Source organism: Phycomyces blakesleeanus, assembly GCF_001638985.1.
Source record: "Phycomyces blakesleeanus NRRL 1555(-) unplaced genomic scaffold PHYBLscaffold_13, whole genome shotgun sequence".
Classification (NCBI taxonomy): domain Eukaryota; kingdom Fungi; phylum Mucoromycota; class Mucoromycetes; order Mucorales; family Phycomycetaceae; genus Phycomyces; species Phycomyces blakesleeanus.
In genome coordinates, this window is record NW_017265146.1 from 1,068,643 (window position 1) to 1,085,821 (window position 17,179).

Here is a 17,179-nt window from a genome sequence, read left to right on the forward strand (position 1 = left end):
TATTTTGTAAATTCAGCTTTTCCTTTACAAGTTGAATATACTTCTAAGCCATTCTCCCGGTAACAACAATCCGTTATAAATATGCTATTGACTAATATTAGTATTTTAGAAGTGTAGCTATAAATACATGTGTAAAAGGGCTTGTTAATTTATTAAAACAAACGGAACCCCCCAAAGAAAGACAATTACTTGACTTGAGATAAACATGCACTGATAAACTCAATTAAATCAATGAAATGCACCATACAGTTGAGACCAATTGAGCTCATGCCACAGTGGTACACTGCTATTTGGTCAATACATTTATGGTTCTTCGTTTAGATAGAAACCAGTAATCGCAAAACTAAAAAGAAAAGAAAAAGATAGAAAACCTAAATTAAGAACCAAACCTTATGTTTACACACGATCCAGATTTACAAGAAAAAGGATTGTACCAAGAATAACTACGAATTGAATTTCACTTCAACATGGCTTGCATATGTAGGTTAAGGGCCATATGTATTCTCAAATAAAAGAAGAGCAATTGAGCATGTAATTTGATTATACATATGAGCTAAAGTATGTCTTGACAGTCAATTCAAATAAAATTACCTTCTCTCATCATCACACGTAGTGCACATACTGTTCTGAATCATACACGTGTAAATTCAGAATCGATTGATTTGCTTTAATTTTCTGCCAACTTTATACATACACATATAATTGATCGTTGATAAATTCATTGTAGATACGGTAAAACTATTAAGACCTTGCTAAAATAATACATATAAAATTGTCTTCCAAATAATGTTTAATCCTTGGCAGTTTTTAATTAATAAATTAATAAATTAATTATTTGCAATCGAAAATATATATATATATATATATGTATTATTAATAAAGAAAAAAAAATCCTTTTACTAAAAATGTATTGAGTAGAATTGCATAGTATGAAATAGGATATGTTTACCCTTTTCACATTAGAGAGCTATAAGTGAGATATTAATTGGTGATAATGATGCTCTTACAATACAAAGTATATCAAAAACAATAATCAAGGCTTGAATCTGAATTCTCTTCGTTTTTTGTTTATATATATATAATTTTAAAAAGGAGCAGTTTATATTGTTGACCTATCAGTGCTCATTTAATTTATATTGAGAAAATAAAGGGGTCTGTGATTAAAGATGTGTGCCAAAGCTTTCTGGAAAGCTGAGATTATGTAGTAAGAAAAAAAAACATAGTTATCTGGCTCTTTCTTCTCGCAGACACCATAGTTGTGCTATCAATTGTATAAAGCCAAAAAGTAAACGATTGTGTGGTGTACAGTAGTAATGATATTTTATAAAATCAAATCTTGTTGTCTTTGAACTTGAGTGGCAAAACTTGTAAAAAAGCTTTGCGAAAACTCCTCAACACTTAATGTGGATGTATGCTGTGTTGATAGCGTATTATTTGATAAGCGCTCAAAGAATTCCTATTATCAGCAAAAAATAAAGGTTAAAAATATATATTAAATTCCTTTAAAGCAGTATCTTAATCATAATCATAAGTATTAGTTATGTCACTCACGTTGTCGAACCTGGTACTTAATCTCACAAGTTTACCGCAAAGCCTTTTAATAAAAACTAATAGATCAGGTGAATGTGTATAGCGATCTTTAAGTTCTTTTAGATCATTTAGTCTTGTCTGGATTTCATGTTGAACTAAGTTTGTAGCCACTGGATTTCCGATTGCAAATGTAACTTTTTGGGAGAGTTGCTTCAGTGATTGGTATGTGCTGAGAATAATAAGTCCATCCCCATCTTGTCCTGATTGATCAAGTTTTAAGAGATATCGTATACCCAGATCGTCGTTTTCTGTAATAATTTCTTAAATTATCATACCATATATTTGACCTTCTAAAGGTTTGTTTGATACACTATACACTTACTGGATAGAAGAGTGGTGGGGACAAGATTGTTGAGGATAGCATACTTTGCTTTCTTAAATTCGTTTGCCTTGAAGTACCAGTCAGCCTCAGTAGCATAGTCTTTAATCGAGTGAGCATGTATGGCCTGTGACAATAAAATTTGTTATAAAATAAATACACGGAATTGATAGTTTCATTTATTCACACAAATGAAGTATATTTTTTACCTTTGCTTCTTGTATCCATAACATCGGAATATTTAGTTTATTAACAAGATACTCTTCATCTTTCCATTCACACTTATTCAAGATTGACTTGGCTAGCTTTTCTCTGTAGTTTGGACTATTATCAAACCCATACAGCTGTATATTAGCTACCGGTTTTTTTTTTAAAAAAAAATCTTTAAAATAAACTTACGATTTGAGAAACAATGCTGCCAAAACAGCCTGGTCAGCAAGTGAGCTTTCTTGGAGCGTATTACACCATCTTTCGGTGCATTGGTAAATTTCATCTTCTGAAAACCAGTTTGGGACCACAAGTGTCAAAATCCACGCAAGATCGGTCGGCCAGCCCTTCATGAGGAGCGTGTCTTTATCAGCCGATCGCCGCCTTTCACGCTCTTTAGTCGCTACAAACATAGGCATTTTTGACGCCCATAAGCGCAAAACACCTGCCCACAAACAAGATGGTGGTGGCGAGGCAGTATTTTTGTTTCCAATTAGATAATGTGTTCCAGGCAGATGTGACATGGCCTCGTTGTAAAGCTGAACTGCGTGGTCTAAACTCTGCAGGGGGCGTACTCCACTCCATATGTAGAGCCCCAATACACGTTCCCAATCCAGATTCTCTACTACCACAATACGCTTCTGACTACAATAGCTTAATTTTCCAGCCAATATGTACCATGCCTTTTGGTGACAAATGGTCATTTTCTCGAAACTACCGTCTTCCTGTAATTCTCTGATTCTATCTCGTGCACTCTTTTGTGAATTGCATTCTTCTGGTCCCACAATTAGAGCTGCGAAATAATGGTCTCCTCGTGATCGTGCCAGCATTGATGCTTCGATCGTCTCTCCATAAGACAAGGCAATTATAACCTTTGCCCATAAATCTCCTGAATGTTTTGATTCAAGATCTGCTATTGATTCAAGTTTCATACTGTTGTCTGAGTTCAGCCACTCGTAAAAGCGATCAATAAGAATTTTTGGATCTGTGTTCATCAAGATGTCGCATAATTCCAAAGCCTTGTATTCATTGTTAGATAAGTCGAATACTTCCGGCTTCTTTAATAATTCGGTTAGAATTGTAGTGGGTTTTGAAATGTTTAGGCAGGCGTAAGGATTTTCTTTGCAATCGATCCTAGAAAGGCGCCGTATAAAGTTCATAATTGACGTATAAATTTTGGCAACCTAAGAGACATTATAATCCATATGTAAGAAAAAAAACGGCAAATAATGCGCTTTGTTGTAGTTTTTTTAGTTGTTGTTGTTGTTGTTGTTGTTGTTGTTGTTGTTATTATTGCTGTTGTTGTTGGTAGTAGAATATGATCGCGACATTTGGCATCCTTACGTCTATACAGCTGTATTTTGGAGATTATTAGAATCAATATTGCGAGATTTTGTTATTATTATCTTTTTTTTTTGCTATTAAGCCTACTTGTTGTGAGATACAGCTTGTTTCTTACAGATGCTTTCTAAATCATCTGAAGATCGTTTACTACAAGTTTAATATGTGATTATGTTAAAGTTAGTTCAAATGTACATGTAGATAAGATGTACTCTTACATACACTGAAGGCATGTTTGGTATATTATTTGATAGGACTTATTTATTTGTTGTATGAAATAATAAATATGTAACTCAATATATTATACAACTAAACTCTATTACTTTATTTTATTAAAATAAAAAAAAGGAGCTGTTAACATGGAACAAATTGACCCAAGATCACGTGAGCCATTTTATAGCTGACAACAAGTAAAACTGGCCACATCTTTTAATTCGTTTTGATATTAAACGTAATCGACAATCTTATGGGGACGACGTTTCTATCTGACCGGACTAATCAATTGTGGCTATCTGTCCGGTTCCTGTTACTTTTCATTAATCTTTCTGGGTAAAATGTCGTGTCCTGTGAAAATACAATATATTCCTTGTACGTATTAGCCTACTGCTTTGTCTCCACACTTTGTGTGTTCACTAATATCTCCCTAGACATCTAACTCTCATTTTTTTCGGAAGTACAGCCTGTTTTCGGGCAATTTAATAATTAAATGTTGTCTCATACAAAAAACAAATCCTGTGTATTTGATTAATAGGTGTTTGCGCCCTAAATTTAGACTTGACAATAATTAAATAATAATAATTAGTCACAAATACACTATATCATTAACTAGTTATGCAGAAGATTATAAAGAGTTGTTGTCATTAGCTTGTGACGCAATATTGTTGAATATCTTACCATTTATTGACCGTTTTACCCGTAGGATGTCTTTCTCTTTCTTGCACCTATTTTACTTATATTTCCAGAGTTTACAAGCGCCAACTGGTAAGTAATCGCCATCCACCATTTTATTTTTTTCAAAACACAAAAGAAAACCTTGATACGAACATTCTGTATCCTGGCTCTGTATTAATTATTATAATAAGAATGGATACATAGAGACCAGATATGATTATTCAAAGACAGCAAAGAAGGCACAATTTGTGATCCGGTAGAATCAAAATGTCGTCTTCTACCAAGAAATATCATGAGCCAATATGAAACGTCGTTCTCCAAATATCAGCAGTCTTCATCTAGGGCTTACATATGATATTCTTACCGCTTTTCTTCTTCAGTTGAAAAAGCTAATAGAAAATAAATGGGGTACAGACAGGGTTTGATTATTATGAAGAACGAGTTAATTGAGCTTGGCATAGCGGAGAAGCCACTAGATAATGATACAAACAAGATAATCGACAGAAGGCTTAGGTGTCCAAAAGGAATGAAAGACGTTCAGTTAGAATTATTCAAGAAAGTTAAACACGATCCTAAAATCATGAGCAACCTTAATCTGGTAGAGATTACAACATTCGGCAAGTTCTTTTTTTCAGTCTTCTTTCTCGGCTGTGTATTTAATCATTATACATGTAGGTATATCACTATATATCGATATTTTGGATTTCCCTGCCATTTTTATTTTGCGAATAACCAGGTTGACTGATCTCACTGTTCCTGCAAACGTGGAATACGTGCACATTGACTTGCTCCCATTAATGGCATCCTTACTCAGCCTTAAAACAATCATAGATGAAACCTCAGCGCTCTTATCACAGGCAGATAAAGATGCAAACCTACGCTCTTCACTCAAGCGTTCCTTTTCAAAAGATAGCAATAGTAAGATATCCCAGATCACTTGTGCCAAATGCCAAGTCACCCGAAAGCAACAGAATCAAACAAATAAAAACAGTCGAAAGTGAATTTTCCTTTGATATCTATGCAAATAACATTATAGTACATTGATTATTTTTCTCCTTTATGATTCGATTCATTAAATAAACTTTATTCTCTGCTTATCTTTATATTAATATGACCTTAATATAATTGAACACAAATGGTACTGGCTAGCTGTCTATTAAAAAAACACCAGTCGTTATATATTTCAATTGATCTATATATCTATCTTTTTCTTGTACAATAATTTATTATTGATATAAAAGAAACAAATCATAGATAATAATAAGCATACAGAAGAGTAGGCGTAAAAGTAAAAAGTTAAATGATAAATCCTTTACACTTTTACTAGTAAAATTATCACATATTTTAGCAGCAATTTTTTTCACAAATTTCGCCTTTTACTTGGGCTTTCTAATTCCGTACACTTAATATAGAGCGCCAAAAGTATGTAACCGGTGAGATACTCCAAGACACTCTCTGATATAACTATGGAATATAAAAGCATCAGATTGAAACAAAGCAAAAAATTTATAGTTCTGTTTCTTTTTTTTGGGGGGGAGTACAGTATATTATGTTTATATAATACAAATGAGCTAATTGAGAGGGGAACAGATATGGAATAGGAAAATGGAGATGGCACACAAAATTGTCTGGGTTAAATAAAGATGAGTTCTTTTTGCTGTAGTACCTGCAAGCTATAAGCTGATGTGATTTTGCACACGGGTGTTTCTTACTTTAAAAGATATGGCGAGAACCGTGTATACAGCCGGTACGGTGGATATTGTCACCAATTACAAAATATTAAATAGCTTGTTGATATATTCGATATTTCTTCTGCCAAACTAGCAGCCATCTTTAACCAATGATTGGATGATTTTATCGACTTTGAACCATGGTACAAGCACCATACTTAACTTTACTGCATAGTAAACATAACGAGATTTACAGAGAACGGATTTATATTTCAAAAATATATTCCAATATATGTTAGTCAAACGTCTTTTTATAGATATTATCCAAGAATTATTCCTAATGAATTGTTGTATATGACTTGGTAAATTTGTAGGATAAGGTTTCCGTTATTCGACTTAAGTCAAAGTAGAGAATTTAGGCTTATCAAAAAAGGAAGCTGTAGTCATTATAAGAAAAACATGCACTTCAATACGTCTGGTAGTGGTGCTAGTATTACGCTGGTTTCCCTTTCCAAGGGACTGAATTTGTTCACTAATCCGCAAATCTGAGTGCCCAAAGGTCTCTAATATCCATCGTATTGGCTGTATTTATGTCTGTCTATCTTTATTTAGATCTCGCACATCCCGTGCTTGAGGTAATTTCATTTCTTCTTGTTAAAGGTTTAAGATACTTGAAACATCTAATCTATATAGATTACTTTCTTTATACGAACAAATACACACACATGCCACCTAAAGATTATTACAGCTCTGTCCGTCTTTGTACATTGCTCATAGACCGTACGCAAAGGAAAGAAGGAAAGAAAATTCGAAAATTGCTTCAGAGCAATTTGCATTTTCGTTGACATGTTAAAATATCTACAGATGTCTTTGATACTTTAACGTATTGTAACAATCAGAAGTACATACGTACGTACTATATATATTAAGCTTTGTCTTCCTTATTTATGCGTGTGATGCAAGAAAAATTGTGTATTCTTCCGATGGGAGCCTTGTCAAACATAAAAGTTTAAGTTTCTGCCGCAACGGTTCCTGTCAAACATTACACAGACATGAATGAAGTCATGGAAGCTTCTTTATTTTTGGCTTTTTTTTTATACATTTATTTCCAAAACAAATGGGTTTCCTTTTGTTATTAATAAAGTCAAATAACTAGTCTTGGCTACCTTGGTAATTTTCAAAAGAATATGTTTTTCTTTGCTCTATATGATTTATAAGAATAAAAGAAAAATGAGAGGATATTTTATTGATTTATTTAAAAAGTGCAAAAATAAAAGTATGAAAAAAAAAGGTGTTTCAGCAGCTTTTGATTCTTGACATTTTGATTAGCGGAGATTAATATTGCTAATGATTGGCTTAAATCAATTAAAAAGAAAAATTAGAAAGAGAAAGTCTCTAAGCAGTTACATTGGTTTCTTCAAAGCTTAAACATCATATGGACTTTATAGCTATTTTCGATATTAGCTATTGTTGGCTGGTAGCTAAACTACCATCAATAGTAACAATAATAATAAAAAAAGTTAAATAGCAGGTATTCAAAGCTACCAAAATAGTTTAATAGACAAGATAATATTGCTAGTTTGGAGGTGGGGTTAAAACATGATCAATACAAATTGACAGAAAATAAGAGGAAAAAGATTCGCAAGCAGTAAAACTCAACAGGCAATATTGGACGGAACTTTTACTGCTAAAAAGAAAGAAAAAATCATTGTAAAGTGTATAGTAATACTCAAACATGGAATACTGTGCTAGTCTTGAAGCATCACCATAGTAAACCAATATACTCAAATTTTCATTGTTCCCTTATATATATATATATATATATATGTGTGTGTGTGTGTGTGTAGTATAGTTTTGCTCTAACGAACCCAATGGTGTACCAGAGCATGAATAATATGTCAGCTGGTAAAAGATCAACTAAAATGTATGAAAGGAGATAATACCTTTCCCCCCCTGAAGAGCTCGTATTCTGTAAGCTCTAACGAAGAATATCATGCTATATCATAGTAGATGATTTTGTACAATCCAATATCCTTAGACAACTTCCTTGATTTTGTTTTGGCACTGAGCTTAATCACCAAAAGTGTTATATATCTGAAAAACATCAAAGCAAAATAACGAAAGAAAGAGAGATAAATAATCATACGGAACTGGATAATAGTATAGCCCGAGTACATTATACTATGCTTGATAACTTTGCTTTATTAATTACTGGTTAATAAAGTATGTATTTTCAAATGTTTTACACCATTTTGCAAGCAAAATTACACCAAGGCAAGAAGCCATAATCAAACAACTAACAATTCTTATTTGAAGAAATCAATATTCGTTAGACGCAATTTTTGATAGATACCAAGTTATTTCAGCGTACAAAAGTTTATCCATTAATCATCGCTATAATCTTCAGTATATACCCCCCTCTCCCCCTCTCCCTCCTCTTCTTCCGCGCACCCCCTTTTTTCCGCCTATTAGGATATCCTGGTATTTTTCTCTATCAATATGATTGGATGGAGATAACGAATACAAAGCATGTACTCTATACTCCAAAACTGATTCCGTTTTGGATAAAAAAGGCTAATTGTCCTAGTGTATTGTAATTTGTAGCCAAGTCCAAATATTATACGCGTAATTCTGATTATTTATAGAAAATATAAAAGTTTACTAGGAAGAATATAGAAGATTGAAGATGTACAAGTACGAGATATATATATATAAGAAAAAAATAATAGAAGAGAAAGGGCAATATTTGAAATTGCTATTCAAAAACAAGAATATAAGATAAAGTATAATATAGGGGGGAAAGGAAAGTGAAGGGAGTATATATTATATGCAGGATGGTTAATTTAATCTATTATTTTAGTTTCCAATAGCTGCCTGACCCACAGATAGTAAGCTGTGACCGGCTGATGGTGGGATATAATAGAATCCAGCCACCAGAACACAGTAACTGAGGATAAGGATTGAGCCCTTGAAGTAATTGGCCTTGCCTTCTTGGTAAGTATAAGTCAACAAAAACACCGAGAATATAACCGAGATGACATCCCAACGAGGAAATACCAGACTAATAATGATAATGATAATGATAATGTCAAAACCAATTCAGTCACTCAGTAAAACACAAAACAACCAAGTAAACAAACTTACCTAAAGGTATAGCGAGCAACTTCTTCTTTATCCCAGTTGTACCAAAGGGAGAACCCAACCATGGCTGGGATCTGCAACAGGCACACTTGAAGTGCATACGCCGAACCAATTTCCATACTATTTATTCCCCAGAATATAATCAAATCAGAATCTTGTTTGGTTTGGTTTGGTTTGTTTGTTTGTTTGTTTGTTTGTGAATTAACAAAGGAAACACACGTGTGTATTCCTTTTTCTATCTTCTTTTTTTTATCTTACCTGAGAACAATGTTTCCATTCAAAGCAAACGAAATAGCGTTCATAAACTCGGTAATGTTTGGTACCAACGCAAACAAGGTTAATCCCAAAAACTTCTCATCGACTACCAGACTGTCCATAACCAGATCAACTGTTTCGATCAAGATCTCGGCAATAATAGAATACAGCAATGTGCAGCCGAACAAAACTGTGAAACTCTTGGTCTTACTCCAATTAGGCGAGTCGTGTCCAGCGGCCTCTTCTTCATCCTCATCCTCATCAGGTTCTTTGGCGTGGATAAAAGTTATAGGAGTAGCTGGAAGGTTGTTTGGTCCAACAATTGGTATAAAGTTAGGGTTATGAGGGTTATAGAGAGTTGTATTGCTGCCAGCAGTAGAGTCCTGGATTTGAGCAGTAGTAGGTGGAGGAGAATGGGAAGGAAGAGGGGGAGAAGATGTTGTATGCGGCAAGTTTTGTGTGGCGCTATAGAGAGCCAATGAAGCTGGTCCAGATGTTGTTACTGGTATAGTCTGAGACGGTGCAACATCCTTGGCAGTTGCGGGATGATGTGTGAGATGAGAAAGGATATGAGCAGGCAATAATCGCTGGTAGTATGATTGGTGGGGTTGTTTGGGGGCTTTTGGAGTAGAGCTCTTCCAGACCATATCCACATGTGTGTGCAAACTAAACACTAATCCTATAAAATAAACCTTTTGGAGTACAAGAAATCAATGTCGAGTCCAAAATCATTGTGTGAATTTACTTACCGAAGGAAGGATAGCGGCACATATCCACATGAGAGGCTTGACACTGTTCTGGTAAACTGGATCCAAGGTCGGGTTCATCTGGTCATAGTAACACTGGGAACAAGCAATCACACCTGTACCATTGCTCGACTCTGGACACCCGGTGCACCGTAGTTCAAACTAGTCTCAATTTGTAAGCAGTCTATTCCCACTAGGGTACTAAATCACTAGCTAGCTGGCTAGCTTACTGGCCAGCTAAATAAATCAAATAAGTATATAAAGAAATAAGACTTACGGATCCTAACATTTGGTAAAACAATGTGGGTGTCAAGATGCCAATGATGGCCATAATAAGCATAGTGGATGTAACACCGGCACTTTTAGCATTGAAACGCTGTTCCTTTCGTTTTACACCAGCACTTATCATGGAACAACCTGGGAGTAAGAGAACACCGGCCAAGATACTTCCTATCAGGGAACCTTCAACCAAAGCACTCTTCCCACCCATCAGGGCCACAGAATAGAGAATGATTTCGATGATACTACCAAAGGTAGCGTTGATTACTGCACCCACACCCATACTACTCTGGGCTGACACAGAACTGACACCCATTCCGATAAAGTATGAAAGTGGGATGACAGACGCCAAGGAAAGTGAGAAGATGGCTGTTGGTGATGTGACGATAGAGTCTGGGAGATATTTTTTGAGAACATGGTCGTCAAATATGACAAAGAACACGATGGGTAGTAAATTGATGAACATGATATTGATGCCATCATAGGTGTATTTGTAATACTGCAATCCGATGGCCTGGTATGTACACAGCAAGATGATGATAGGCTTGCCGGTTGCGTTCATCTGGGACTGACCGGATGGACTTGATTTGAAACGCAGTGTGAGTGGATGACGGTAAAGATGGCGCAGGAGAATGTAATTTAGCTTAGCCATTGGAATGGTAACGACACACAGCCAGCATATAGTAGACACAAGCAGCAGAAGTGGAGCTATTTAAAGAATATATATTCCAAAAAGAAAAATCATTAGTTTCAAACCAAAAAGAAATTTACTTATGTGTGTGTGTGTGTGTGTGTGTGTGTGCAATGTAACTTACCTGCGATTACAAAAAATAAAACATAGTAGATCCAACCAGCCAAACCAAGCCGTAATACACTTGAGATTCTTTGTTTCAGAGTTGGCTTATTTCTCTGAGCTGTATCATCAGCTCTTTGGTTCTGCAACAGCCCTGACTCCTCATCTACGGAAGCAGAAGGATGTCTTGGATCAGATGGAGTGATCTCAACATGTCTTTCGATGTATCTGCCAAATGGCCACAGAAGATATGCTGCTAGTTCTCTGAGCACAAGTGCATAGGCACGTCCGTTTGTGGGGATTATTATCATAACAATTGAGATGATAAACATCACCAAAGCTAGCCACCATCCAAATACTAATGTCCATGCAATGTTTCCTGGGTTAAGAAACAGTTCTGGCGAGGAAGATGGGGAGGCATGAAGGGAACTGTTGGCCTTGCGGACCACCGAGCGTGATTTTTTGTACAAAGCAGGTTTCCAGATTGGAAGACCAAATGGATGTCTCTTATTCATTGCCTACAATAAAGATAGGAAGAAGACCAAAAATACACATAAGAAAGGCGGCCGTTTAATCACAGATTTATATAACAGCAAGAAACAAAGACAGGCTTCTTTATCTTACTTCTTGGATATCTTTGAGTGTCATTTCTCGGTCTGTGCTGTCAAACGACTGTCTGTCAGAGTCGCGGCGATGAGTGCGTCTTCGCGGTTTGGCATGCTCATTAGCCTCATCCGAATGAGGTCCATTTGGAGACCTGTCGGGTTCGTCTTCGGGCGGACTATCAGTCGCTCCATAATGCACCTTTCGGGTTCCATCCTTGGGAGGTGGGTCGTTAATAGACGAAGATCCCATAAATGTCAAGAAAGAGAATAAAACAAAGAGTGGGAAGATTAAAAGAAGAAGAAAAGGAAAAAGAAAAGGAAAGACAAGGGTCGTTTTCTTATTTCTTTGTGAGGCATTTTTATTTTATTTTATTTTATTTTTTATTTTATTTTTATTTTATTGCTTTTTTCTTGTGTGTGTATGGTTTTTTTACAACTATTCTTATTTTTTTATTTCGCTTTTTTCCTTTTTTGTACAAATGAATACCATATATATACATATAATATATATATATATATATTTTTGGATGTCGGTATCTAAAAATCTATCAGTCTTTAAGACTTGCTAATGCCTTTTTGTAGTTTTCCTCATAACGGGCAAGGTCTTCTTTCTCAACTCTCAGTGTCTTGACTTGCGACAGGTGACTAGCATCTCTCAGAATTTCCTTGAAGTGACGAGCCTCTTGTTTCTCTACAATTGTGTATGCCTGACCCTCTCGGCCAGCTCTTGCTGTACGACCCACACGGTGGATATACTTGTCCATAAACAGTGGAACATCGTAACTTATCACAGTGTCAACACAGTCAAGATCAATACCACGACCGATCAAATCGGAACAAATCATCCTATGGGTGGATTAAGACAAAGAAACATATATATATATATTAATAAATTAATATATAAGTCAAAATTATACTATTTTTTTGAAACATATATGAAAAACTTACAAATCAATTTCTCCGGCACGGAATTTCTTCATCAAAGATTTACGCTGAGACACCGAAAGGTCACTTGAGTACTCTGCCACTCGTGTCTTTTTACCTTCATTAAGCTCTTCATAGGCTTCAATGAGGAGCTGTAGACGCTGGGTAGATTCAACAGACTTTGTGAAACACAGGCCAGATGTGATGCCAACCTGGTGCAGCAAGTAGATCATCATAAGGGGTTTCTGATCGGCATTACAGACCACCATATGTTCCTTAAGGCCTGCTGGGGTAGTGTACTCGGGTCTGGTACTGTCGTCGCCTATGACCTGGACCGAAATGTATTCAGGATCCGTCAAATGCAAACCCGCAATTTTGGCAGGATCCTTGGTTAGGGTTGCAGAGAACAGCAGTTTTTGGATCTAAAATAAATAAATAAATAAATACAACGTTTTGTTTAGCTTTCTTATGATTATTACTATGAGTATTACTATTTGGGGGTCTTGTTATGTTGTTCCTATATACATCTTTTTTTTAATAGTAAATCTTACTGCAGGTGCCTTTGTCAAATCAAGATCGGTCTTTGGTAGATTGTAATGGGACCTCAGGTAACTTGGTGCAATGGCATCTGCTTCCGGGACACTAAAATAGGAAACGTGTCAGTGTACACAAGAGTAGGACAATATTATATAATTTTTTTTCTTTCTTTCTTTCTTCCTTTCATTCTTTCTTTTTCTTTCTATCTCTATCTCTATCTCTATATATCTTTGTGCTATTTATGAATAGGCGTGTGTGTGAATAGATGTGTGTGTGTACCCGTATGTGTTGGTTTTAAATTCAAGTGGTTCCTGGCTAGGGTCTCCTGGACGAGTGGCCTGTAAGACTTGGTTCAACCAATCCTGGAAACTCTGGTTTAAAAGTCGATCGGCTTCATCAATAACCAGGAACCGGAGATGTTCCAACGAGAAATTGGGTGTATCTTTGAGATGATCCATCAAACGACCAGGAGTGGCTATCAAGATGTCAACTCGGCTAGAACCACCAGGGTAACTATTATTTTTATACACAAATGTGCGTATTTGTACATATATTTTAAGCTTATCTTTTTCTTTTTCTCGTTTTGGTTTTTGGTTTTATACTTGTAATTGTACACACTCGTACATAAATACAACTATGTATATATATATATATATATATATTTACCTGTCTTTTGTCATTCCAACTAAAGATTGTTGTTCATGGGCAAATGATTGTTGACCAGTTGCTGTACCAACCTATATTAGAAAATCAAATAAATTGATAAATAATAACCATTAATAAATAAATACATACATACATACATACATACATACATACATATATATATATATATATATATAAGTATATTATTAAAAAATATTGTAACCGTCTTACTTTGAGATCCGTGCCTTGTACAAAAGCGTCAAAGGTTTCTTTTACTTGAACAACCAAATCACGGGTGGGAAGAATAATCAGGGCTCTTAGGCGAGTGACTACGCGCTTGGACAAGATATCCACAATAGGCAATACATATGCAAGGGTTTTACCGCTTCCTGTAGGAGCTGAGATGCACAAGTCTCCCGGTGCCCGTCTAGTGTCATACAAAGTCTGTCTTCTCAAGAATACGGGAATGACAGCCATCTGAACTATAAGTAATTGCCTTTGTGTTTTAGTTAAATTGGATTACATTTAATTGAATTGAATTGAATTTGAGTTGTAGTTTTAGCTGTAGGCTACAAAGTATTTATCCTTTCGTCATTATTGTAAATAATATGTGTATATAATTACCTGCAAAGAAAGAGGACAGCCCAAAATCACCACATCTTTTGATAATACGAGCGGATAGGCCAGCCTGATCCAACTCGCATGTCTCTTCTGGTGAGACAACTGTGGGCTGTAATAACCATTCGGGAATACCCATGCTACGCAACAATTTAATATCTTCCTTGCTTTGTTGCGCTTGGGTTCCAATCATATCTGGGAATGCTTCCAGAATAGACTCATCTTCCTCTTCCTCTTCCTTTTCTTTTTGCTTTCCTTCCTCTTCTTCCTCTTCGTCTTCCTCCACTTCTTCCTTGTCGTCATTTTCTTCGTTATCTTCTTCTTCTACTACTTCTTCCATTTCTTCGATTTCTTCTCCTTTTTCACTTTCTTCAGTTGTGTCTATTTTTTCGTCTGTATTTACTGAAACTACATTTTGTTTCTTTGGTTGTTTTTTGGACTTCTTCTCGACGACTTCCTTGGTAATAGTTGTGTCGGGTTGTTCCGTTTTACGTTTGCGATTTACTTTTTCAAGAAGTTTGTTGAGTCTTTCTTGCTTCTTGTCCATGCTACGACTGTCTGTCGTCTGCTTCTCGTCTTCTCCATCATATCGTGAAATTGAGAACATTGCAAAGGATCGATGAATTAATGATGAGATCTCCTGCACACAGACTACCACATACAATACACACACAAAAAAAAGAATAAAGTCAGCTTTTTTTTTGGAGTATTTTACCAGTCACGGAATTAAGCAAAAAAAAAACACACACACACACATAGAGAATTTCGCATTTAAAAATGAGAAAATTAAACCAATATTTTGAGGTAGTCACAGCTCAAATTTGAAAAAGACCAACTTTCAAAAAAGTGGTCCGTAATTCCCAAACAACAACATAATGATGATGCTTATACATTATCTACAGCTACAAATAAAAATATATAATGTATATACAGTGAGTATTATATAAGCAATCTATTTTATTTTCAAAATTCCAGTTTCTTTTTTATAGCTACTAACTGAAATACATAAAAATTACTATCTCAAACAATGGATCTTTTGCTAAGAATACAAGATATAAAAAAGCTATATGCTTACATAAAGCAATTAATCGTCGATTAAGTTTTGAAAGAAGGCCAAAGCAAAAGCAAAATATCAAAACTATCTAACTTGAGCTAAACAACTATCGACAGTATTATCAAACGCCATGTAAAAAGAAGAGGAGTGAATAGAAATATATATAAATATCAGATAAGAACATGTTTAGTTTACTCAATATACTTTAGACAAAAAATGCCAGTTAACCACCGGGATAGTCAATGGCAAGCTGTTAGAGCAGTTTCTTGCTCTTAATGATGAAAGAACCTTTATCTTAGCAAATCAACACACACGCACACACACACATATATATATATATATATATATATGAGAAAATTTAAATCACATTAAAAAAGAACAAAGTCTGTCAAAGAGAAGAAAAAACACATCAGATGCGACTCAAAGTAAATTAAGGTCTGTTAGCACCTTCTAACAGCTTTTAATATCTTACAAAGCAAATTGTATTTATGTTGATTAAGCAGAATCCAATGCCAGCTTGATAAGTGGGAGAGGATAATGCAAAAACAAACAAACGAACCTTGGATCTTACAATTACGGCAGTCATATCATATCAAAGTGTTGAAATCAGTCGCAGGCGGCACAAACCCACACTTGTATTTTGAATTCGTCAAGCAAATCGCAGCGAGCTTAGACAGAGACAATGTCGCCCCAAATTATTTTATTACGAACACTGCTGTACATACGACTGAGCTTTTAAGAAGTAACTTACGCAACTACACAAGGCACAAATTTCATTTTCTTCCTTAATATAGTTCATTCTTAAAACTTATAGAAGAATGTTCCTTTCAAAGTTAAGAAGTTTGATTAGAAGAAACCCTGGTCGCTCTGCCGATTAGATTGTAAATTATGTTGCTGGCTATAGTAAGCAAATTTGTAAAGGCAGCTATAAAGGTTGGGTTGATGACAATGTAGTTTTTTTTTGGAAAGATAGACTTTTTCAAATTTAACCTGTGAGACTACCTCAAAAAGTCGATTTGATTTTGTCATTTTTGAATGTAAAAAGTCGCTTCATTTGCCAATAATTGAAGTCTTTAGACAAGCAGTCAAGATAAACAGTTTTAAGTCGACAGTCATCGCCACTCTATTCTTTTCTTTTTTCAACCCTGTACCAACAACAACTTCGCACTGCTTTCAAAGTCGACAATACCAATCATACTATCTTTCTTATTTTATCACTACTGAAAAATAAAAATAAAAATAATAACCATATAATCAAACTTCAGCACTCGGAACCCATATACTCTGTTCTTTTATATCTGAAGTGACATATACTACTATTCTCAGAACTGTCTTTTTACTTTCGCATGCACATGATATCTATATACTTATACCTTCAACACCTTCTTCAATGAAAATGACCCCACCCTATCACACATAATTTTTAAAAATTCTTACTTTTAGCATATCTTTAAATATTCAGTTCTAGACCAAATGTTATATTTTTAGAAAAAGAAAGAAAAACAAAGTGCAGACGAGAAGTACGGTGAGACTTTGTTTACTGATGAAAAAAGAGATCCCCTTC

The 17,179-nt window shown here is 35.1% G+C and overlaps 4 protein-coding genes across 4 annotated transcripts; 1 reads left to right on the forward strand and 3 right to left on the reverse strand.

The window, feature by feature from the left end:
- Window positions 1-1,300: 1,300 nt before the first annotated feature.
- On the reverse strand, window positions 1,301-2,148 carry PHYBLDRAFT_159175 (hypothetical protein). The gene is made up of 4 exons (XM_018433930.1): window positions 2,119-2,148; window positions 1,913-2,036; window positions 1,552-1,838; window positions 1,301-1,456 (listed from the first exon to the last, which is right to left on the reverse strand). Exons 1-4 carry the CDS (start codon window positions 2,140-2,142, stop codon window positions 1,322-1,324), a joined length of 570 nt encoding a protein of 189 aa, XP_018290609.1. The 5' UTR covers window positions 2,143-2,148; the 3' UTR covers window positions 1,301-1,321.
- Window positions 2,149-4,778: 2,630 nt separating this feature from the next.
- Window positions 4,779-5,349, forward strand: PHYBLDRAFT_169698 (hypothetical protein; the record flags this gene model as incomplete). The annotated part of the gene is made up of 2 exons (XM_018436136.1): window positions 4,779-5,023; window positions 5,085-5,349. 2 exons carry the CDS (start codon window positions 4,779-4,781, stop codon window positions 5,347-5,349), a joined length of 510 nt encoding a protein of 169 aa, XP_018290610.1.
- Window positions 5,350-8,919: 3,570 nt separating this feature from the next.
- Window positions 8,920-11,747, reverse strand: PHYBLDRAFT_96422 (hypothetical protein; the record flags this gene model as incomplete). Its single annotated transcript, XM_018443967.1, has 6 exons — window positions 8,920-9,079; window positions 9,163-9,279; window positions 9,418-10,106; window positions 10,164-10,322; window positions 10,438-11,147; window positions 11,255-11,747. Coding segments are annotated over 6 exons (2,328 nt in total), but the record flags the coding sequence as incomplete, so codon positions are not given.
- A 665-nt stretch (window positions 11,748-12,412) lies between these two features.
- PHYBLDRAFT_97223 (hypothetical protein) lies at window positions 12,413-14,384 on the reverse strand (the record flags this gene model as incomplete). Its single annotated transcript, XM_018444013.1, has 6 exons — window positions 12,413-12,683; window positions 12,786-13,183; window positions 13,313-13,403; window positions 13,578-13,811; window positions 13,965-14,035; window positions 14,175-14,384. Coding segments are annotated over 6 exons (1,275 nt in total), but the record flags the coding sequence as incomplete, so codon positions are not given.
- Between the last annotated feature and the right edge of the window lie 2,795 nt (window positions 14,385-17,179).

Coding starts and splice junctions, on each gene's coding strand:
- PHYBLDRAFT_159175 (XM_018433930.1), bottom strand. CDS start 2,142: ATGTTATGGATACAAGAAGCAAAG. Junction 2,037..2,118: donor TATGGATACAAGAAGCAAAG/GTAAAAAATATA, acceptor TTATTGTCACAG/GCCATACATGCTCACTCGAT. Junction 1,457..1,551: donor TAAGTACCAGGTTCGACAAC/GTGAGTGACATA, acceptor TGCTGATAATAG/GAATTCTTTGAGCGCTTATC.